Source organism: Balaenoptera borealis (assembly GCF_965194805.1).
Source record: "Balaenoptera borealis genome assembly, chromosome: X".
Classification (NCBI taxonomy): Eukaryota; Metazoa; Chordata; class Mammalia; order Artiodactyla; family Balaenopteridae; genus Balaenoptera; species Balaenoptera borealis.
In genome coordinates, this window is record NC_138881.1 from 43,665,276 (window position 1) to 43,689,217 (window position 23,942).

The following is a 23,942-nucleotide window of genomic DNA, read 5'->3' on the forward strand; positions in this document are numbered from 1 at the left end:
TGGGGAACAATATTTCTCCCAAAGACACGCTGCAGCTGTAAGAGGATAACAGTCGCCTTATCTGAGTGACCACCATGTTTTTTACTCACTGAGAAACTTTGTTTTCTACAATCATAGACTATCAGGAACTTTGCTGCTTGAAATCATATCAGTGAGAATAAAACATCCCACATTTGTCTGGAGTACATACGTTTCTTGGATTCAGAGAAGCAGCCTCAATTTCCAATCCAGGTGCAGAGCTTCAGATAAGGGGTATCTGGACACAACATTCCACATCTATCTTTACTTTGTGGTTCCCAAGGAAACAGGACTCTGGGTTCACTTCGAAGTCCAGACCTGATGTTGACCCCTTCACACAGCCCTGCTTTGAGCTTACTAAAGCAATGCTTCGTTTAAAATTCATTTAAACTCCACCCTTCCCCCCAACACCATAATGACTTTTTCTTTGTTTGGTAAGACGCCCCATGGTTTCTCTGGTGTGCCGTCTCCCTTGTTGCAATAGGTCCAAAAGCTGGACTGTTTTGATTATAGATTTGTCCTTGGTGGCCTAGTGCTGACTGGTCTAGGATACAGGTTTTGTATGCCACACCACTTAGCTTGCCCAAAGCAGGCGTTCAAAATTGTTCACTACAGTGGACTCTGAATTAGCGTACTGGGGTTCTACTTAGATTACCTGGATTGATTATATAAATTCTAGTCTCAGTTCTGCCAGTAAATAATTAGCTGGATCATGTTAAGTAGGTCAACAAACCCCAAGGGCCTGTTTTCTCTTTTGTAAAATGAGGGGCTGTTTCTTCCAAACCTAGGGCAAAGGGCTTTGGAGTCAGGTAGACCTAGGTTGGAATCCCAGTTCTACCCCTTACCAGTCCCGTAATTTTTGCTTTCCTGAGCCTCTGTTTTGTAATTATTAAAATGGAGACAATACCAAAAACCGCAGTGTAGATTTTCCAGTGTTACTATGAGGATCGAGTTGGCTGTTACAAGCATCACTATATTTGATCACTATTCATACTACCACTATTATGTGAGCTCGGACAACCTTTCTGTGCCTCTGTTTTCTTATGAATAAAAGTGGAGAGGGCTTCCCTGGTAGCGCAGTGGTTAAGAACCTGCCTGCCAACGCAGGGGACAGTGGCTCGAGCCCTGGTCCAGGAAGATCCCATATGCCGCGGAGCAACTAAGCCCGTGCGCCACAAGTACTGAGCCTGCGCCCTAGAGTCCGCGAGCCACAACTACTGAAGCCCGCGTGCCTAGAGCCAGTGCTCCAAAACAACAGAAGCCACAGCAATGAGAAGCCCGCGCACTGCAACAGAGTAGCCCCCGCTCGCCGCAACTAGAGAAAGCCCGCGCGCAGCAACGAAGACCCAGCGCAGCCAAAAAAAAAAAAAAAAGTGGAGAAATAATAGTACGTACCCCAGTGGGGTTATTGTGCACGTTAAATGAGATGAAAAAAAATAAAGGGCTTAGAACAGTGCCCGGCATATAATTAGAGGCTCAAAATACGTGAGCTAATGTAATTAGTATTAGATTTCTACCACTAACTATTCTGTGGGCCAGAAGCTCAGGATAAACAGTTTCGTTTTAAGAACAAAACCAAAAAACCATACCGTAGGCTCGAAAGAGTGAAACATAAAGGAGCATTTCTTTTTTCAAAAGCAATTGACACGCCCAGCACTGGGTTAGGACCCGCCCAGACCTCATTAAATATGGCAGCGAGCAGGGCCGACCTATTGCGGCTGCGCGCGCGGAAACTCCTCTGAGCACCGCCTTCTCCGCGGCTCTCCCCGCCCTGCTGCCTCCTGGGCGGGGATCACCTCCTCCGCGCCTCGGCAGAGGTGCGGGGAGAGGGCTGGACGGGGCGCGCACGCGCAGGCGGCGGCCGTGCTTGGCCGATCCTTGCGAGGCGTCTGTCACATGAGCCGCGCGCCCGCTCCGCTCCCCCTCCTCCCGGCTGGGCTGTGAATGAAGCTCTGCAGGCTACGTGGGGCGCTAGCTCAACTTAGTGTCCCGGACGCCAGAGCCGACTGAGCGCTCGGCCCGCCGGCGGCGGGCACGGGCTCTGCCGCTCCGGACCTCGGCGACAGGTAAAGACAAATGGACTGTCCCTACCCCAGCAGGTCCTTGGCGGGCCGCTGGCCCCCGGCCCACCCCCGAGCACCCCCTTGGGCTCAGCGACACAGGGGAAGCGCTCCCCCGCTGGCTCCGTCCCCGGGAGATGGGGGTTCCCCGTGCCTGGCCGCTGCCGCTTGGCACTCGGAGGAGTTAGACCGGCCAGTTCTAGCCAGTGCAGGGCGGCATCTTCCAGGGAGCCCAGCCCTATTCTCCGAGCCAGGGTCCCTGCGCTGTCCCAGCGAAGTTTCCTCGCGGAGCCGCGCCAAGCCCGCCCCGCTTTTGAATGGGGGAGGTTAGCTGCAGGCGTCCCCTTTCCAGGACTGGGGCAGGGTGGCTTTGGCTGGTAAAGCCCTGTCGAGGCCCCGTTCTTATCCATCCTGCTCTGGACTGGCAGGTTTGTGTGGGTCGTAGCGAAGCCGAGTCCAGACTCTCGGAAAAGTAGTTGCTGCGTTTTCCTTTTCGCACTTAACGCGGGGAGCTGGTTCTCTCTAGACTTTACAGGCTTGCGCTTGAGCGCCTTCGCCCACCCCAAAGGGAAAACTTTACCTTTACATTGATGCGCGTGTACTTTATTAATATTTCAGAGCAAATCAGTTTCCAGGAGTGCCGAGTGAAGTTGTACGTGTGCCCGTGTGATAACGTCAGTGTAAGCTACCCCGAATAAGTGAGGGAAATCCAGAAGTGTGGAGTACAAAAAGCCAGTAAGAATCTGCTTTACGAACGCTTCATACATTTATTGGCAACTACCCGGGTTTGACTAAGGAGATGTTAAATTCTCCTGGTCCCACGAGGCGCGGATCAGTACTATTTAACTGCGCGCTAAATAAGAGGGAAAAAAAAAGGCAAACCAAAACAAACTGTCCTAGGTTCCAGATAAGTCATCGGAGCGCTTTTTCCTGGTGAATTCATCCTGGGACTTTGTGAGTTCCTAGTTTTCTTGGACTTCGCAAGCCTTTCCTTATCCAAAGCGTTGTCTTTTCTCTGTCGGCTTTTTGGGATTAGTGTACACATTCACACTTTAGTCCTTTAAAAAAAGGTATTTAAAAAAGGCCAAAATGATGGCTCTCAAGTTCGTATTAGTCTTCAGTATGTATACGTTAGCGTTTTCACTTAAGGGGTGGAGGTGTTGCTTGTATGAAAGCTATGTAAATAGCAATCTGCTTTGAAGTTCCCCAGGTCAAAAAGGTGAGGACTTTTTCTTAGAAAAAGCAGATTGGCTTGTATGCTACATAAGGAAGACTTAATGAAGAACTTGTTTAAATGGACAAGCAAAGCGTTTAATATATTCACCTTCTGAATCAAACGAAGTAGTCAGACCTTTCATTTTTTTCTCCCATTCCTAGCACCTTTCATATCCTTCCAAGTAGTACTGTCCTAAGACTGAATTTGACATTTTAAAAATAGGAATTATCTGAATTAATTTGGTTTTACTTAAATTAGCATTCTTTTTTTACATTTTTCTTTTCCTTTGGTTCTTTTCTTTCCTGATTTTAAAAGCAGTCTGCTCTCTACAGGACCTTGGCAAAATGTGGGAAAATATAATGAAGCGGAGAGGAAGCACCACGACCTCGAGGGCATCGCTCTTCAGTTTTTATTATGCCTTCTTTTCTTTTCCTATACGAGATTTGTTTTAAAACTTTTAGTCACAAAATTTCCTCTCCTTTCTACAAATTTTTTGTTGTAGAGTTGGGTGTTTTGGGGGTGGGGTGGGGAGGGCATCGGATATTATGCTGTTCTTCATTCCCCAAAGTGTGGAACTTTGAGATAGGAGAGACACTTAATGGTTATCTCATCCAACCACCCATCCTTTGAGATTCTGAAACCCACTTACTGAAGATCCAGTGATTCATGCAGAATTGGACAGCACTCAAGGGCAATATTAACTGACTCTAGATCTCTGCATTCTTTTTTCAGTGACACCTTGTTGCTTAGGTGGAAACTTAACACTGTCCATGTCTGCTTATCTTTGAAAGAGAGGTCCAGAGAGGGACAGGAGATGATTTTCAAGGATTTGAATGTTTTTCATTTAGGTATTTGTTTTCCTGTTGACATTTTCAGGTTCTGGGCTTGAGCATCTTGCAGAAAACAAGACGACACAGCTGCTGTTCCATCTACATCCCAGTGGAGTCTCCCTACAAAACTGGGGGGTCCGGGAAACTCTGAGCCTGTGACCCCAGCGTGGGAGAGAATAGGATCAAGATGGCCATGTGGCAGGGTAAGATGTTAGCACTTATGCCTCCAACTGGTTTTTCCTCCTTCATTCTCTATCCCAACCCAACCCTCCAAGCCAGTGGCAGGCAGCCAGGCAGCTGTTTCTTTAATTTAACCCTTTGTCTTCGCCAGGACAAAGCATATTGGTTTAAAAGGAGTTGCCGCTACCTGGAAGTTCGGATTATTTTAAAGTAGAGGTGGAGGGGTGTGTGTGTGGGGGGGGGGTAGGAGTAGCGGGAAAATGTAGTGCCAGGAGCATTTTCAAAGAACTCCCTTCATTTGAACATGTGCTTGTGGGGGTTATAGGTGAGGAGATGGAGGATATTTTTTCATATTTCTGTTTTTTATTTGTTTCCGGCAAATTTCTATCATAAGGTTTTCAAAGGTGGGGGAGACAGATGTCAGCACCTCCTTGACTTCCTCTTCCCAGTAAAGACTTTAAAGCATATTTAGCATTATAATGATTATATTTGGTGATAGAAGGGAAATGCCTGTTTTAATATTATGGAATGACTTGAGAGCAAAGCTCAGTGATGTCTTGCCTGATAGACTATATCTCTTGTGAACCTGTGAATTCTTACCACATATAAAGTTCCTTTTTTTTTTTTTTTTTTTTTTTGGTGGGGTTGGGGATGGTGCCCTTTGGGAGAGTATCAGAATCTCCAGGGGTGTGTGGGATTTTTATGTTTATCAAAAGGGAATATGGGTTTAAGAAATGGTGGACAAACACTACCGAAATTGGTCTGTGACCCACAAAAGGTTAAGGGCCACTTATATGCAGTAGAATGAAAGGAGCTTGAATGTCCATAAATATTCAATAGGTAGGTTTGTTGGTGGTCTAATGTATCTTTTAAAACTGTCTCCTGTTGGTTACAGCCATAACAAGAATTTTTGATGTGTGAGTGTTGTCAATTTAAAGATACTTTTTGACGTGAGATTCGGCCTGTATCCCTGCTTTGACTCACACAATGGGCATTTATCAGGAGGAGTTTGAATATTCTTGTTTAAATCCTGAGGCATTCTTTCATTCAACAAGTAGAATACAGAGACGAGTAAGATGCAGAACCCTAGAGGGTTCCTCGTCTTATGGGGGAGACAAACATGCAAACTAATAATTGTGTCAGGTTGAATAAGTGTTATAATAGGGAGAGATGCAAAATGCGATGGACGTCCAGAGAAAAGCATGATGAGCTGTGAGTTTTGAGCTGGGCTAAAAAAAAATGAGTGGGAGTTTGCCAGATGGGCAACTGAGAGAATTGCATTCTGGGCAGACAGAGAAGCACTGTTTGGGAACTTCCAAGTTGCTCTGTTGGCCTCGTGTGAGATGTGTGGGCCACGACCTCAGATGAAGCAGGGAAGGTAGTCGGAGGCTGGATAACAAAGAACCTTGTATGTCCTAGGAAGGATTTTACACTTTATCCCGAAGACAAAGATTCTAAACAGGGAAGTAACATAATCAGATTTTGTTTTAGAAAGATTACTTTGGCAGCAATGTTGAGGTGGGGTTGGAGCCGGAGAGAATGAAAGCCAAGAGGCAGTTGGGAGGTTTCTGGTATAGTGGTTTAGGGAAGAGATGGTGAGGGTCTGAGCAGAAGCAGGGGCAGCAAGGATAGAGAATGGGATGAATTCTAGAAACGTCCTGTGACTAGATGCGGGGAGGAACCGAGCCTGGATTGACAGCCAGTTTGGGTGCCTGGGGCCGATGGTGCCATTCACTGAGATGGGGAACGTGGGAGGTAGTGAGAGGGGCATGGGGACTGTGGGAAGTTAGTGTGCCGCGTTTGGCTTGGCCTGTTTTGTTTGAGACACCTGTGAGCTGTCAGGTCAATGTTTAAAAGACAGTCCTGAAAGTATAGAATTAGAGTTTGTGTAAGTGGGGAGCTAAAGTTTTGTTCCTAATGATGCATAAAGAGCTTGTGTGTTTTCTCTCTGTTTAATGGAAATATCATCAGTAGTTAATGATTTATAATAAAAACATTTTAATGGATAACAATTCTTAATAAAAATGTCATAATTTCTTAATAAGTAATATATTTTGCTATCTCAGGCCCTGAAATCCGATCTGCTTAAGATTACATTGGAGGAAAACAATTTTTCTAGCATTAGTGAAGAGGGGAGTATTCCAGAGAAGTAACGGCAATCATTCCTTGTTTTCTGCAACCTCTGAAGTGACAAGCATAGTACAATGATAGTTTGGGTGGCGGTATGGTAGAGTAGTTAAAAGTATGGGTCTAGGTTCAACTCCGTTGGTTCTGTCACTTGGTAGCTGTGAGACCTTGGGCAAGTCCCTTAATCTCTCTGTGTCTCAGTTTTCTCTTTTGTAAAATGGGGATAACAATAGAACTCACCTTATAAGGCTGTTGTGATGATTAGTTAATATTAAACAAAACACTTGGAACATAGTAAGTGTCATATAAATGTGTGCCATTATTATTCGGAGTAAGACATTTAGAATATTGTCTATCATATAAGTGCTTAGTAAAACTTAGCAATAGCTGTTATTGTTACTACTACTACTTCTACTGCTATCATTATTATTTGCTATAGCCTGGAGTGGGCCTGGCACCCTGTTCTGTGGAGGGGATTTCAGGTTGTCCTTGGAAGGCCTGCCCTGTAGTAGTCTGTTTGGGTCTTTATGTAGAGGTTTAGATATGAAGAAATCCTTAGAAAACATCTAGCCAAACCCCTAGAGGTTAAGTGACATACCCACGGTCAAACAGGTTAATAGTAGTGATAGGACTAAAACCCAGGTCTCCTGATTCCCTATTCCAATTTTCTTTCCATGGACTTGTGGAAGAGAGAATGTGTGGGTCTGTCCCCAGCTCAAGGGAGCTCTGAGTCAATCTCTGGATCTAGTAGAGGAACTCTAAAAGCTAGAGGAAACCAAGTGTCGTTAGTCTCTTGGGTCAGTCCTGTCTAGTTCCTTCATGGATAATTGGATCCGAATTCCCATGCCTCTTAAACATGGCTAACATTATTATTTTTGACTTCGTTTGATGGAGTCCTCTAAGACATTTCCTGGCCACTTTAAACAGAGTGTACTGAGCATAATTTAATATCTTTGATAACTCAGGGTCATCATTAATAACATCAGTTTCATTGGTCTAATGGTCAAGGAAATATTGAAGAGAATACTAGCCAGTTTAGGGCGGGATGAGAGTGGAGACTTGTGTTGTCAGGTGTCATTTATTTATTCAATTAACATCAAGCACCAATTGTGCACCAGGCACTAAGCTGAGCTCTAGAGATGCAGTGGTCAGTAAAAACAGGTATGGGCTCTGCTCTCACGGAACTTACCAACGAGGATAAAAGTAGCATTTCAAGCTTATGAAATGCTTTATTTAACAAATGTGCTGAAGTAACTTGGAAAAATGACACCAACGTAAATTTTGAAGGATTAAAATAGGGTTTCTTAATAAAGGAGGCTGGTGCATCGGAATTGCCTTTTAAAAATATTCCTGTTCAGCTCTATTTACAATAGCCAGGACATGGAAGCAACCTAAGTGTCCATCAACAGATGAATGGATAAAGAAGATGTGGCACATATATACAATGGAATATCACTCAGCCATAAAAAGAAACGAAATTGAGTTATTTGTAGCGAGGGGGATGGACCTAGAGTCTGTCATACAGTGAAGTAAGTCAGAAAGAGAAAAATAAATACCTTATGCTAACACATATATATGGAATCTAAATATATATATATATATATATATATATATATATATATGGTTCTGAAGAACCTAGGGGCAGGACAGGAATAAAGACACAGACATAGAGAATGGACTTGAGGACACGGGGAGGGGGAAGGGTAAGCTGGGACGAAGTGAGAGAGTGGCATGGACTTATAAATACTACCAAATGTAAAATAGATAGCTAGTGGGAAGCAGCCGCATAGCACAGGGAGATCAGCTAGGTGCTTTGTGACCACCTAGAGGGGTGGGATAGGGAGGGTGGGAGGGAGACGCAAGAGGGAGGAGATATGGGGATATATGTATACGTATAGCTGATTCACTTTGTTATAAAGCAGAAACTAACACACCATTATAAAGCAATTATACTCCAATAAAGATGTTAAAAAAAAAAATCCTGCTCAATTCTCATCCCCCCCAGTTGTGATTCAGTCTTAAGACCTGAGCATTTAAAGAAGTGCTGTAAGCAATTCTGATGTGTAATCCTGTTTGGGAACTGCTGCATTAAAGAATTAAAAGTTAAAAAAAGAAATTATAAAGAAACTGAAAAAATACAGAATACTCATATAATCTTGGGATAGGGTAGGTCTTTGTATGCATAATATGAAAGGTAGAATAATGAAGTTTTAACTGTGTGAAAATTTAAAATTTCTGCACAAAACCATAAAGTTAATGAGAAGACTGGAAACAGTTGCAAAAAGACTCATTATCCTTAATATATAAAGACTTAACAGCTCAATGAGAAAAATACAAGTATTTTAGTAGAAAAAATGTGCAAAGCATGGGAGTAGGAAAATACATACGCAGAAATCCAAATGGCCAATAAACATGAAAAAATGTTCTATCTCAGTAGTAGTCAAAGAAAGGGGGAATTAAAATGGCATTCTACTCTTTTCTCCAATATAATTTGCAGTGATTAAAAAGGAATGACAAAACGCAGCTTTGGCAAGGACACGAGGGAGCAGGCATTTGCATACACTTCTGGTGGGAATGTCAATTTGGCAATATTCATCAAAAGCTTTAAAAACCGTGTTTACCTTTTCACCCTGCAATTCCTTTTCTTGGAACTCATCCTAAGGAAATAATGAAGGATGTGCACAAAGACGTATCAATAAGGATATCGATTGCAGCATTTTCTCTACTAGGGAAAATTGATAACACTTGCATTCTGATGCATTCATACAATGCAATACTATAGTTACTAAAAATGATGATACTGTGGAGTTATTATACTTATTAACATAGAAATAGGTTCATGATATGGTGTTAAATGGTGGGGTTGGGAAGCACATGCCAAATTATCAGTAGTTAACAGTGTGGCCTCTGGGCTTAAGAGCTGGATGGAAATCCCAGCTTTATGAGCTTCGTGGTTTTGGGAAGTTACTTACCTTAGTGTTCCTCAAACTTCCACATCTGTTAAAAGAGGGATAAAATAGCAGCGAACCTAACAGTCCTCAACTTGTATGTCCATTAGGATCACCTGGGGATCTTTTAAGCCCACCCAAGCCCAGGCCTCACACAGGCCGATTAAATCTGAATCTCTGGGAATGAGATGCAGCACTCTGGGAATTTTGAAGCCCCTGGTGATTCCAATGTGCAGACAAGTTAGGGAACTGCTGAGCTAATATATAGTGCGGTTGAAAGGATTAAATCAGAAAATCACGGTACCTGGCATGTGCTAAGTACTTAATACATGATAACTATTATTAGTAACTGTTACTTTTTCTTACTAATAGTATGGTCTCATATTAATATATGTGTTGTGTCCATGTATGTTTCGTACAAAGAAAAGTCTAAGAGGATAGTCACACAAGTATTTTAAAAAGAAATTACGGTTGACTTTATTTTTACTTTTTTGTATCTTCCATTTTTTCTGTATATAATATGGGTTCCTTGTTAATTTTTAAAGGTATAATTTCTGAAGCAAATATCAGATATATGTACACAGCTTTATATACTAAGGTATTTATAAATGGTGAAAAACTGAAGACAATTTCCATAGTAGGGGAATGTTAGTAAATTATGGCAGGTCCACAGATTAAAAATCAAGACCAATGCTGAGGAAAATCTTCAGGACATAATGGAAGAGTATGGGATTATTCCTTTTCTGTCTTCAATTTAAGTGGAGGTTTGTGTATATCTCTGTCTTTACATGTTACGTATATACCTATGAATGTGTATATCCACCTTTGCCAGTGTGGATTTCTCAAGTTGGGACTGCGTAACTAAAGCAGTTGCAGTTTTATTTTTTTATAGCTTTTTTTCCCAAAAATGATTTGTAGTTGTGTGTGTAGCACTTTGCCCTGATATGTGTGCTCTGCAGTAAAAACCAAATCTAATATATTTCAAAAAAAAATACCTATGAATGTGACAATAAATACAGAATAGATGGGAATTATCCAAAGTTGTTGACATGGCTATCCCCAGGTAGTAGGATGCATTTATATTTTTTCCCTTTTATTTTTACTTTCCAAATTTTATGTAATAAATATGTATTACTTTTAATAATTTGGAAGTGAGGTATAAAATAGCAGTGCCTCCAACAAGGAGTGAATTGTGTGGGCTTCTGGACAACTGTTTCAGCCTCTCTGTGCCCCCTCTACCTCCAAATTAAAGAAAAAAAAAAAACAACCAAACTCCTGAGGGTTTGGTTAGAGCAGTTTTTTGCTACTAATACTTCCTCAAGTACTCTTGTAATTTTTGGCTGTCTCTCCTATTAACTCCAAAAACTCTTTTGAGAGTGAGATTGGGGACAGGGAAAGTGTACAAAAATGGAGAAATTACACTTAATTTAGTGTGGGAGTTACATAATAAGGTGAAGTGGCAAAATATGTCAGGGTAAGGGTGAAAATAAAACAGTTGCAATGAGAAACTGTTCTGTTGGCTTCAGATCCAAAGGAGGTAAGTTTCAACTTTGCAGTTTTTTTTTTAAGCACATCACAGTGTATTTGTAAACACTCTGGTGATTTAGCTAACACTTGGGGGCCAAGGGGAGCATCACAAAGCAGTCAGTGAGTTGATAACAGAACTTCAGTGTGAAATCTAGATGGCTGTGTGGCTTGATAGTTGGACCACCATCACCTAGGAAAAGCCATCTGGTTCTGTTCTGTTGATCAAAACGTTAGTATCTGTGTGTCTCATCTCCGGCAGGTACAAGAAATGACTTCTTTGTCTCTCTGCATTATTGCCCTTCCACAACTCCTCAGTGGGGCAGAATGGGAGCGGGGGAGAAGGATTATGATGGAAAACGTTGAATACGGGGTAACTAAAACCAGTCTTTCAGAAATTTTTTCTGTAAGAGCCAGTCATTCCTTCCCAAGCATACAGTGTGGAAGGAACATGGGCCTTGGAATCCGATACACCTGGATCTGAACCCAGCTCTGCCAGTTGGTAGCCAGAGTTCCCTAAGCTCCAAAAGCCTCAATTGTCTCCTCTGGGGTCAAGTGTAGTCTCTGGAGACAGACTCCCTGGGTTTGTATCCTGGCTGTGTCACTGATAGCTATGGGCAAGTTATTTCATCTCTGGGCCTCACCCTCTTCATCTGTAGAATGGGGTTAATAATAATCATACTTCAAGGGGTATATGGCCTTACTCTGTGCTATTTACAATTGCATGTGAATCTACAAATAAAGTTTTTACCTCAGTATAAAATTTTAATTAAAAAAAGAACAGGGGAACAAGGACTTTCTCCTACACAAGAATAATAGTGTTCACACTCAGGGAATTATCATCTATACAATAATTTTATCTAGTTTATAGCCTATAATTGCATTTTTCTCATTTATCCTAAAATATCTTTTATAGCATTTCTTGAGGGGGCATTTAGTATCCAATCAAGGAGGAAGTATTTGATTATCTGTCCCTTTAATCCCCTGTTCCTTTTCCTTTGTTTGTTTCAATACATTGACAGTTTTGAAGAGTCCAGGACAGTTGTCATGTAAAACATTCCTCAGTCTGGCTTTGTGTGATTGTTTTCTTGAGATTAGATTCCAGTTCTGTGCTTTTGGCAAGAAAATTACATAGATGATGTTGTGTGTGTCCCACTGCATTACATTTTGGTTGAAGACATGTAATGTCAGTTTATACCATTATTGGTGATGCTAAGGTAATCACTTATTAAGGAGGTGTCTGCCATATCTCTTCATTGCTGAGGTTCTGTTTTTCATAGATAATTAATAAAAAAAATCTATGGTATGGTACTTTAAGACCTTGTGAATATCCTGTTTCCCAAATCATTCATCCAGTAGTTTTAGCATTAATTGGCGATCTTTACCTGAATTGTTGAAAAATGATAATTTTTCTAATTTTATCATCCCTCTGTTTTTTTTTAAGCTAGAACTCATTTATAATGAAGAGTTCCCCCACATTTTATTTTATTTTATTTTTTTAAATTAGTTTATTTTATTTGTTTTTATTTTTGGTTGTGTTGGGTCTTCGTTGCTGCACGTGGGCTTTCTCTGGTTGCGGTGAGCGGGGGGCTACTCTTCGTTGCGGTGCGCGGGCTTCCATTGCAGTGGCTTCTCTTATTGCAGAGCATGGGCTCTAGATTCGCAGGCTTCAGTAGTTGTGGCACGTGGGCTCAGTAGCTGTGGCATGCAGGCTTTAGAGTGCAGGCTCGGTAGTTGCGGCACACGGGCTTAGTTGCTCCGCGGCACGTGGGATCTTTCCGGGCCAGGGCTCGAACCTGTGTCCCCTGCATTGGCAGGCGGATTCTTAACCACTGCACCACCAGGGAAGCCTCCCCCCATTTTATTTTATTTTTCATTTAACTATAGTGGATTTACAGTATTGTGTTAGTTTCAGGTATACAGCTTTAGATTCTTTTCCATTATAGGTTATTATAAGATATTGAATATAGTTCCCTGCACCATACGATAAATCCTTATTGTTTATCTATTTTATATATGTAGCATATATCTATTAATCCCATACTCCTAATTTATTCCCCCCCCCCGTTTGGTAACCATAAGTTTGTTTTCTGTGTCTGTGAGTCTGTTTTGTAAATAAGTTGATTTGTATTATTTTTTAGATTCCACAAATAAGTGATATCATATAATATTTGTCTTTGACTTACTTCACTTAGTATGATCATCTCTAGGTCCATCCATGTTGCTGCAAATGACTTTATTTTATTCTTTTTTATGGCTGAGTAATATTCGTGTGTGTGTGTGTGTGTGTGTGTGTGTGTGTATTTCTTTATCCATGCATCTGTTGATGCACACTTAGGTTACTTGCGTGTCTTGGCTATTGTAAATAGTGCTGCTGTGAACGTTGGGGTGCATGTATCTTTTTGAATTAGAGTTTTCATCTTTCAACTGGAAAGTGTCTTTTGAGGTGATCTGTTTCCAGTGTCTCATCTTGCAAAGGAAGAAACTGAGGCCCAGGGAGACTCATTCTGGATCATACAGCTGTCACATGGGAATGCCAGTCTGTTAGCCCTACTGCATTACACTGCCCCCATTCCCCCAGGCTTGGCTATTTTATAATTTTCTGCTAAGTGTTAGTCTTTCCCTACTATTGCTTTTCCTACTTTATTGCTGCTTTGGAAAGTTTAGGGTTTTTCCCCCCAAAGCATTGTTTCGTCATTGAGATTTCCAGGATGTGTTTTTCTTTTTCCTGTGCCTCTGTTAGCATTTTTGAGATAAACTATAGGTTCCTTAGGTTTTAACCAGAATTATGATTCAAAGCTTCCTGTTTCATGTAACGCTGTTCTCTGTGTGGCGGGGCAGGGGGAGGGGGGTCTAGAAAGTTTCACTACGGGTGGCAACAAATGCCAGATTCTTCTTCTTCCTACCTTCTGTTAACACGCAGGTATTTATAGCCCTGTGGTCAGACCAGAGAAGCTGTTGAGGAGTTAATAGGATGAGGTAACCCCCTTAGTAATGACATATTTTCATGCTTTTCAACCCAATACCATTCAGGGGTGAGGTAGCATTTTACTGTGTTTATTTAGGATTTCTGCCCTGACTACTTCCATGAAGAGCATCACAGAAATTGCAACATAGAAATAAATCCGGGACAGGGACGATCTAGTGGCAATGAAATAGATGTTATCAGGCGTGTGAGATATTCTGGGCACTGAAAATTTTTTTTTTCCTTTTTTCCCCACCTCTTCTTTTCTTCTTCTGGCCCCCACACAAAAAGATAAGCACACTAAATTACATCATTGACATCTCCTGGCCATAAAAAGTGTTCAGATGTATAGGAACCCCCTGGCACTGTCTGTACTAAGGTCAGTGGTCCTTCCACTGACTTCCCTTGGCCTGGCCTGCCGTCTGGCCACCTATGACTAAGCACTGAATATTCCCAGGTTGAAATCATGATCTTTCCTGTTTAGCTTGAGAGTGATGAGAAGCAGGTTGGCAGGGGAATGACCACCATCCAGATGCCCAACTCTGCCAAGGGCTTGTTTTCCTTGGGTTCTGGACCCTGGTAATAAATAATAATAGTAGAACCTCTTCTTCTTACATTCGCTGTATTAATTGAACTACCATCTGCCCAGACATCAAAGCCAAAATTCTGTGTGGCATCACATGGTCCTTTCTCTTCCCCACGTGCAGTCCACCTTTGGTGGCCTTAGAGCATTTCAGTAGGTCACATTCCTGGCAAACGTCTACTTATCTTTCAGCCATCAGCTCAGAGGTCATCTCTTCTCTATAGCCTTTCCTGAAACCTTGCCCATCCTCTGGTAAAATCCGCCTTTCCTCTCTTTGTGTGTTTCCCCACTATACTGTATATCCCTTGAAGGCATTGACTATTTTTGTTTAGTACTTTTGTTTTTGCGTCTGCCATGTGCCAGGCACTGCGTTAGGTGGGTGCTGGGGGTATAGTAGTGGCCCCAAAAGTCATGATTCTTGTCCTCCTAAGTCTTACAGTCATATGGGGGAGTTGGAATGCAAACAAATAAATACACAAATATTTCATTGTGAAGTGTCATGAGTGCTATAATGTCCTCTGGAAAAGAATAATAAATGAGACATAATTTATTGGGAGGGAGGGTCTGGGAAGAAGTGACAAGTTTGGCTGAGACTGAAAGATAAGCAGGAGTTATCCAGGTGAAGAGTTGGGGGAAGAGCATCCCAGGCAGAGGAAACAAAGTGGAAATCCCTGAGGTGGAAAGAACCTGAATTCTTCCCTAGCATGGCCCAGGGGGGCTGTACCATAGTGAAGGAGATATAAAGGGGCATGGGATGAAATTGGAAGAGTGGGGACTTCCTTGGTGGTCCAGTGGTTAAGACTCCATGATTCCACTGCAGGGAGCACAGGTTTGATCCCTGGTCAGGGAACTAAGATCTTGCAAGCTGCGTGGCACAGCCAAAGGAAAAGAAAGAAAGAAAGAAAGAAATTGGAAGGGTGGGCAGGGGCTGGTACACAGGGTTTTGTAGGCCATGTAACGAAGTATCTTAAGTGCAGTGTAGAGGCTTTGCAGATAGATTGGACAGGGCAGGGTATCAGTGAAGGAGAGGGTAGTGTCTCATTCACCTTTGCATACCAGCTGTCTAGCAGAGAGTGCCTGCCACATACTATGGGTTCATTGAGTCTTTGTTTAATGAGTAATACTTGCCTGGCCTTCCTGCCACGATTGCCATGAAGATGAAAGAAGGTAAGATATGCTAAAGTGCTTTGCAAAATGTAAAATGTTAAACAAGTGTTATTCTAGATGCGATTCACTAGATTCTGTGCAGTGATGCTTACAGATGTTCACTACCACTGGGGGAAAAAAACCAAAATTGTTAAACTAGCAAAATCTCCCAGCCAGATCATCCCATGCCATGAATACGCTAATGTACTTATTTCTTAGATATTCAAAGTGTGCCTCCATTGCCAATGCCTTTAACTAATTATGGGTGAGTGGAAACCACCTTATATCACACCATTATGTAGTACTTCTGGTGTTAGAGATAATTGTGTTGCCAGGAGCAGTATAGGTTTCCCTTCTATGCTGAATTCACTCAATGAAATCTCTGCGCCTAAAGAGCCTAAAGAATTCGTTATTGAAGAGCTGGATGAATTGTGAGGAATAGTACCCTCTGAATTTGCATTTGGATGGGGCAAGGCTCATCAGGCTAATCAGAGCAAGGTGTGACTGCCACCAGCCATGGTACCTGGTTTTCTAGACTGTGTTAAATAAAGTAAAAGATGTAAAAAAATCATCAGTGTGCTGCTATTTTTGTGTTAAATATTTAGTTCCCTATTTGAGCTGCAGGAACTTCAGACCAGGTGATTGATTTTAAAAAGCCCACCCTCTGTGCAGTGTTTGTTGGTGGGAGTATAAATTGTTAGAGCCCATCGGAGGGCAGCTTGGAAGTCCTTATCAAAATGTAAAATTCACCTTTTGTCCAGGTGAATAGTCTAAAAAGGAACTGCACAAAAGTATATGTTACAAGGATGTTAGTTGCCTCGTTGTTGCCATTTTTTCACTGTCGATAATCATGATGTCCATCACGAGAGACTGGTTATATTAATAACGGTGTATACGCACTATGGCATGTATTTCATTAAAAAGAGTAAGGTAGCTCTCTATATAATGACAGAGAATGATGTCCCAGGTACATTTTAAGTGGGAAAAGAAAGGTGCAGAATGGTATTGTATGATCCCATCTGTACAGCAAAAAGAAGGGGAGAGTTATAGGATAGATAGATCTAACTTTGTAAATATGTATACTTACATATGCATAGACATTTTCTGGAATGATGCACATGAAACAATTATCAGTTGTTACTTGTGGATTAGGGATGGCTAGGGTTTTTTCATGTTCACTTGACACTTTTCTATACTGCTTGACTTGTTTACAACAAGCTATAATGCCTTTAAATAATAAACTTTAAATAAAACCTGTATTCCACACAATTCTTTTCTTGACACTATTATACTAAGAAATAAAAGGTGTAATAGTGGTTGAGGTGAAAGGTCAGGTCTGAAGCACCAGAGGCAGAGTTTGGGCAAATCTAAGGCCTCGGAAAGCTACCAGGGAATCATCACGACCAGGAGGCTTGGGGGGTGGTGTGGGGTGGGTGTGGCTGTGTTTAAAGCTTAATGCTGAGAAAGTGAGATAAAATTAGGTAAAAATCAGGATTTCGTTAGGTTGTTTTTTTTGATGAAGCCATTTTAATTATGTCATTAGTTTTGATCTGTGGGTATTTTAATACCTAAGTTGCATAGTAATTGTATTTTAGGCCACAATTAAACAGTTAAGTGTCTCAGTGTCTGGATAAATAGTTGTTCTTGTTCAACTTGTTTAAGTATTGTAAGTGAATGCTAGGCTACAGTCTCTCGAGCTTTTTGCTTAAGGACCCGAGGAGGAATGCAGGTATAGTCTTAAGTTTGAAGCAGAGAAGATTTAAGTTGACTATATTTACGTAATAAAGTTTTGATTAAATTAAATCCTCAAACGCTTCAGGCTCATTTTAGCCCACTCTCCCCTCACCAAAAGAAGGCTTTTGCCTGAGCTACAAGAGGGAAACGGAATTTCTAGCTGAATGTCCTCTTGGTTTGGTGTAATGAATATTTCCTTCACTCAATTGTGTGCACGTAGAGACGAGTCACTAGCCAGTCTTAACTGACCCTCGTTCTCTAATATTTGGAATTTTAGCCAGGTGATGGATGGTAGAAGACTTAAAAATGGGTTAAGAAGCAAGACATGTTTTACTCTAGGATGTATAATTGTATGTGTAATTGGGCAGGTGGCAGAGGCTGGAGTGAGAAAGGGTAAGCAATTTCAGGCTGTAGATTGGTGTAGAAAGACTGGAATCATAAAGAGTGCAACTTTTGAGAGATGTTTCTGGTTGGCGAAGCCATAGAGCATGAGGAGTTGCCTGGAGTGTGGCTTTAGACTGAACCTGAACCTGGACCTGGAAGTTATGCTTAGAGAACCAGACAGGAAGATTCTTGTCTTTGCTGGTGATCAGAGAAGCTGTAAGAAACAGCCCCAGCTTGGACTAGGCATAAAGGAGGGGGAAACTGGGACAAGAAACAGAAATCCTAGAAAGACAGAGAAGGTCCTGAGCGACAAATGGGCTGGACCTTGTATCTGCTGAGAGCCAGAAGTTGACTGCCCTGTGTAGAAAATGTTGCTGAGAGGCCTCACTCCATAGTAAAGTGTTCTGATTTGACTGAGGTCAAATAATAACGGCTATCATTTATCCAGTACTTGCTGTGTGCTTCTTCCAAGTGCCTTACGTACATTTTAAAAAATAAATTTATTTTATTTATTTATTTTTGGCTACACTGGGTCTTCGTTGCTGCATATGGGCTTCCTATAGTTGTGGCGAGTGGGGGCTACTCTTCGTTGCGGTGCGCGGGCTTCTCATTGCGGTGGCTTCTCTTGTTGCAGAGCATGGGCTCTAGGCGCGTGGGCTTCAGAAGTTGTGTCACGTGGGCTCAGTAGTTGTGCTCATGGGCTCTAGAACGCAGGCTCAGTAGTTGTGGCGCATGGGCTCAGTTGCTCCACGGCATGTGGGATCTTCCTGGACCAGGGCTCGAACCCGTGTCCCCTGCCTCGGCAGGCGGATTCTTAACCACTGTGCCACCAGGGAAGTCCTGTTACATGCATTTTTAACTGGTAACTGATAGAGCCTAGATCCAAGGCAGTCTGGCTCTAGTGACCTTGCTGTGGTACTAATGAGGAAGTGAAACGATCTCAAGGCAGTAAGAAAGCAGAAGGCTTTAATAAACAGTCGATGGATAAGTGAAATGGAATTTTGTGGCCAAAATTCTGGATTCTTCCTAAATTTAAGTAATTTAGTGAGTATCTTTTGTGTGAAAGACACTGCTAGGTGTCACAAGTGGGACTAAGAGGAATCAGAAGTAAACACCGTCCTCCCCACAGCTCATCTCTGCGTAAGTTAAAACGTGTAGAAATAACCGTGACCCAAGCTAGTGTTAGATACACATGATAAGAGAGGTTTAGAATACCATAGGAGTTAGGCAAAGGTGAGGAGGTGGCACCTGAGGTAGACCGGGTAGTATGGGGTAGGTTCTTCTATAGTTGTTGATGTTAGAGAGGTGATTTCAGGCAGCATAGTACAAGGTACATTTGAGAGAATGAGAAAAGAAAGTGTCGTGCCAGGCCTGTTATATGCATTATATGCATTGTCTCATTAAATCCTCATAACAACCCTTTATTGACCAAATTATTTAATGTCAAAACCAGGACACTTTTAATCAAATGGCATTGGTCTAGACAGAGACTGATCCAGGAAAACCAAGACATATGAGGCAGTTGGTATTATCCTCGTTTAACAAACGAGAAAAACGAGGCTCTAAGTCACATAGCAGGAAGTGGCAGAGCCAGGACTTGAATCCAACTCTGGCTCACAAACTAAGAGATCCATACTTCATTCTGCAAGCAATGGGGGCGGGGGGGGGGCAATTGAAGGGCTTTTTGCAGAGAATGTCATGGTTAGAACTATGTCAGGCAGATGGGAAGGAGATACTGGAATTGCAGAGATTAGTTAGGAGATCGCTGAAAGAGATTCAGGTAGAACAGTGTGAGGGCCTGGATATAAGATGTTAATTTGGGGGAATTAAAGGAAGGGATAAATGTGAGAGCCACCACAAAGGACGACATGACAAAGCTTGATTACTGGTCAACTTTGGAGGGAGTAAAGGACAACTCAGGATTTCAAATTATTTAGTGAAAACATTGTTAACCAAAAGTAGCCATTGTAATGTAGAAAGGTAATGTGAGTTTTCATTAGCATTCTAGACTAAGAGAAAATCTGCTTCTCAGTACAGTTGACTTACTGGGTTATAATCAACAAATTATTTAACCCTCCTTTGCCAATATTTACTCATCTGTAAAATGTAGTGTTATCTGTCACTAAAAAGCCCGTGAAATAGCACAGCTTGTCTGAATGGTTTTTTTTACCTCCATCTTTTCAAAATTTGAGAGCTTGTGCTCAGTAATGTGAAATTGAATCCCAGTGTTGAATACACTCACTTTTATATTATATCAGCAAAACAGTAATCATAATATTGATAATGACGTGTTGTCTCCCTCTTGTGAACTTCTGCTTCTGTTACTGCCTTTAACTAACTGCCAGATGAATTCTAATGCCCGCCGTATAATATCTTTTCTATCATTGTCTTAAGCTGCTTCTTAAAATCTTTATTATGGTTTAACTTATTGAAATGTTTAGCTCCCCAGATAGAGTGGAAAATACTTGAGGGACAGGAACATACATGTTCCTAATGCCTTAAATAGAAGCACCCAGGAAATAGTTATTGATTTGATTTGACCAGTTCATATGGTACAATATGACTGCTCTCCTTTTGTTTTGTCCATTATACTTATTAATATGGCCTCAAATAGTATTGAGTTTTTGGCAGCTACATCTTACTATGAGCTTGTAATGAGCCCAAGGCCTACTTCTTACTCCAAGTATGTCTCTGTCTGTCTCTTTCTCTCTCTCTTTTTAATTATTTTTATTTACAAAAACCTTTCTATCTAGGCTTTTACTTAAACATTAATGTAGTTAAATTTTTATTTCTTGTTCGTCTTGTTAGTTTTTGCATTATTATTATACATATTTTATGAATATCTTTATCCAAGTAATTAATAAAATATTGCTTGGTGTATTAGTTTTCTATTGCTGCATAATAAATTACCACAAGCTTCGTGGCTCAAAACAATACCCATTTATTATCTCACAGTTTCTGTGGGTCAAGTCTGTCATGGCTTGGCTGGGTCCTTTGCTCAGTCTCTCAGGCTGCAATCAATGTGTTGGTTGGGACCACAAGTCTCATCTGAGGCCTTGGGGTTTTCTTCCAAGCCTACATGGCTGTTGGCAGAATTTAGTTGTTTAGTTGGTTGTAGGATTGAGGCCCTCAGATCCTAGGGGCCACCTGTAGTTCCCTGCTACATGGCCGTCTCCAAAGGCACTTTAAAACATAGCAGCTTACTTCTTCAAGGCCAGCAAACCATAAAGTCTCTACGTCACCACAGCAAGAAGGAATTATAATAATCATGGGAGTGACATCCATCATCCTTGCTGTGTTCTGTTGGCTAGAAGCTACTCACAGGTCCACCCACACTCAAGGCAAAGGCATGGACACCAGGAGGTAGGAATGATTGGAGGTGGTCTACAAGTGACTGCTACACTTGGCATAGAGCTGAACGAGGCTAATTGAAGACGTACAACTTACCATTAAGACATTAAGGGACACTTACTGAGTAAGGCTGCTCTAACAGCTGTGACTCTAACTTTATTGTCATCCAGTGATTTTTTTTTTCATCTTGCTTACAAAGATATAATGAGAGGTGATGTTCAGTAATTTGCCTAATATCATTCATCATGTGGGGCCTTCCACTGAGACAAAGAGCACTGGAGTAGGAGTAGACTTGTGGAGACGGAGATTTCAGTTTGGATGCCTATAGATATCCAAGTAGAGATTCATCTCCCCCAGGTCTGGGGCTTACGAGAGGGTTTGGGCTGTGTAATAGAGGTTTGGGAGTCTTTCATGTAAAGATGGTAAGTGGAGTCTAGGGTGTGTGTATAGTTTGAGAGGGGAAAGGTGCCAAGGGTGAAGTTCTGGGGAAACCCAAGTACTTTGAGTGAGTCCCCTGACCTCCCAATCTAACAACCCAAATGAAAAAGGAAACAAGTTATCCCGCTTCAGAGGAAAAGTTGTATTATTTTTGTTTCCTTCTGTCTTCAGTCCCATCTCTTCCTGTCTATTCCAGGTAGCACATATCCAATTATCCCCCCTTTTCTTCTGGTATCTTTTCTTTCTTTCCACTGGACCCATTCGCTAGACTATCCATAAACATGTTGTGGTCTCCCTTTGCTGTGCCCTCTTGCTACTAATACCTATCTAGCAAGCAGCCTAACCTTTCTGGGCCTCAATTTTCTCAAAGATTGAGTGGCAAAATATAGGGAGAAGGTTTTGATTTTTAAGAAGCCTCTTTCAGATCTAAATTCTGTTCTGCCATCTTATTTTTCTCCCCCTTTCCCTTTTTGGTTCTGTTGACAGTTCAGTTCCTTTTTGAAACTTCCCTCCCTTGCCCACAGAGTTGTACTCTGCTAGTTCTCTTTCTGCCTGCCTCTCCTGCTGTTGCTTCCTTCTGCCCCCTAATTATATCCGTATTTGGGAGTGTTCTTTGCCTTTTCTCCCTTTATATTCTCTCCCTGTGAAATTTTGTCTTCTCTTCTGGCTTCACCTATTTTGGTTTTTAATTATAGAAGTAACACATGATTACATGTTTATCTTTAAAAAAAAATATATAGAAGCATCTTGAGTAAAAAGTGAAAGTTCCCTTTCAACCTCCTCCTCAGTGGTAACCACCATTATCATGTTGGTGTCCTACCTTCCAGGTGTTGAGTCCCAAACCCATAAACTTAGCTCTGAACTCTACTTTTTCATCTATAACTGCAATCTGAACACCCTTAACTTGAACGTTCTACTATCAGCCTATCAAATGAGTTAGCTGAATGACTTTGGGCATGTGGTTGATGTGATTCTTTCTGTGGTTGTTTCTATTCTGTGGTTCTTTCATTGTCTAATATGTATTTGTTTTTGTGTCCCCATCGCATTAAAGATATTCCTTATATGTTTGGTTGATCCTATTATTTTATGGCTGATAAGCTCTCATTAGTACTCCTTCCCAGTTCTAATCCCAAAGAAGTAGAATAACCCTCTGTCAAAACTTTAGATGAAAAGGTGGATGACTGGGTATAGGGCCCAGTCACTGGGAACCAGAACTTGTGAGCAGTTAAGTGAGTAAGAGGAAGCAAGGGGATTTGTTGGAGGAGAATAAAGTGATGGATAGTTTATTGGAAACTTTGATCAGTAAATTAAAGCCAGGGTTCTAACGTTAAAGAAAAAAATATCATGGGCTCTAAAACTTAAATATCTTAATCTAAAATATTAGCTACCAGAATCACTATTTGTGTGAAAACATTGTTTTGGCTCTGAAAAAGATATATGGATAAGCTCTGCAGTGTAATGGGTCACTTTACAAAAGTATTTTCCGCTGTATGTGTATTAAACGCAAATTTACTGATAAGGTCATGCCTTTTGAGAATCCAGATTGCCAGTGGACGTTGATTACTCCATGTCATATTAATGAAGCTGTGTCATAAGCAGATGACACACTGAAAATTGCAGGTCTCTGTATAAGCTTAATTACAAAGGAATTGAGGGTCACCTCAATGTCTGGAGGCATTTCTGGTTTTCACAACTGCGGGGGATGTTACTGGCATCTAGTGGGTAGAAGTCAGGGAAACTGCTAAATATCCTATAATGCCCCCCACAGCAAAGGTCAGCCCCCTACAACAAAGAATGATCTGACCCAAGATGTCAGCAGTGCTGAAGTTGAGAAACCAGGGAATTTGGGGTTGATAGAGATCCATGGAGGTGGTCATTGATGCCCCTTTGTATTTATGCTGATGTCCTGTAATTCTTAACCTTGGAAGATAATGACGATTGTTTGGATTCCAGTGACAGCAGCATAAATATCAGATAAATGACCCTTGTTTGCTTTTCTAGCTATTCTAATTATTTGGATACTAAAGGAAATTATTCCCAAACTTTGTCAATACTAATTTTTTTAAGGGAAACTTATTGCCAGAACACTTAAAGATAGATAAACAAGACTGCTAAAACCTGATGCAGTTTTCAGTTATTGCTCTGGTGTTCTAATTCTTAATCCTAAATACTGCAGGTGACCTTATCTTAAACTGAGATATAGCTCAGGAGTTTCAGTGCGTTGCCCAAGGTCACATAGTGATTTAATCATAAACCCTGGGCCAGAAATCAGGTCTCTTGATTTCTAGGCTATTGTTCCTTCAGTTCTGCCATCTCCTCTGTGTTGCTGCTTTTCCTGAAGAGCACAATCAAGTATGTCAAGATTGGATAGTCTTAGGTGCTGGGCATTTTGCAAATTTTTGCAAGAATATTCAACCTCACCAGTTATCTAAAAAAAA

The 23,942-nt window shown here is 41.4% G+C and overlaps 1 protein-coding gene across 1 annotated transcript in view; it reads left to right on the top strand.

The window, feature by feature from the left end:
* Positions 1 to 1,816: 1,816 nt before the first annotated feature.
* The window catches only part of CLCN5 (chloride voltage-gated channel 5), a 153,302-nt gene continuing 131,176 nt past the window's right edge, over positions 1,817 to 23,942 (top strand). Inside the window, exons 1-2 of the mRNA XM_082376011.1 lie at positions 1,817 to 2,084; positions 4,171 to 4,327. Coding sequence (XP_082232137.1) covers positions 4,312 to 4,327 — 16 coding nt within the window. The 5' untranslated portion in view covers positions 1,817 to 2,084; positions 4,171 to 4,311. The remainder of the gene's footprint in view (positions 2,085 to 4,170; positions 4,328 to 23,942) is intronic.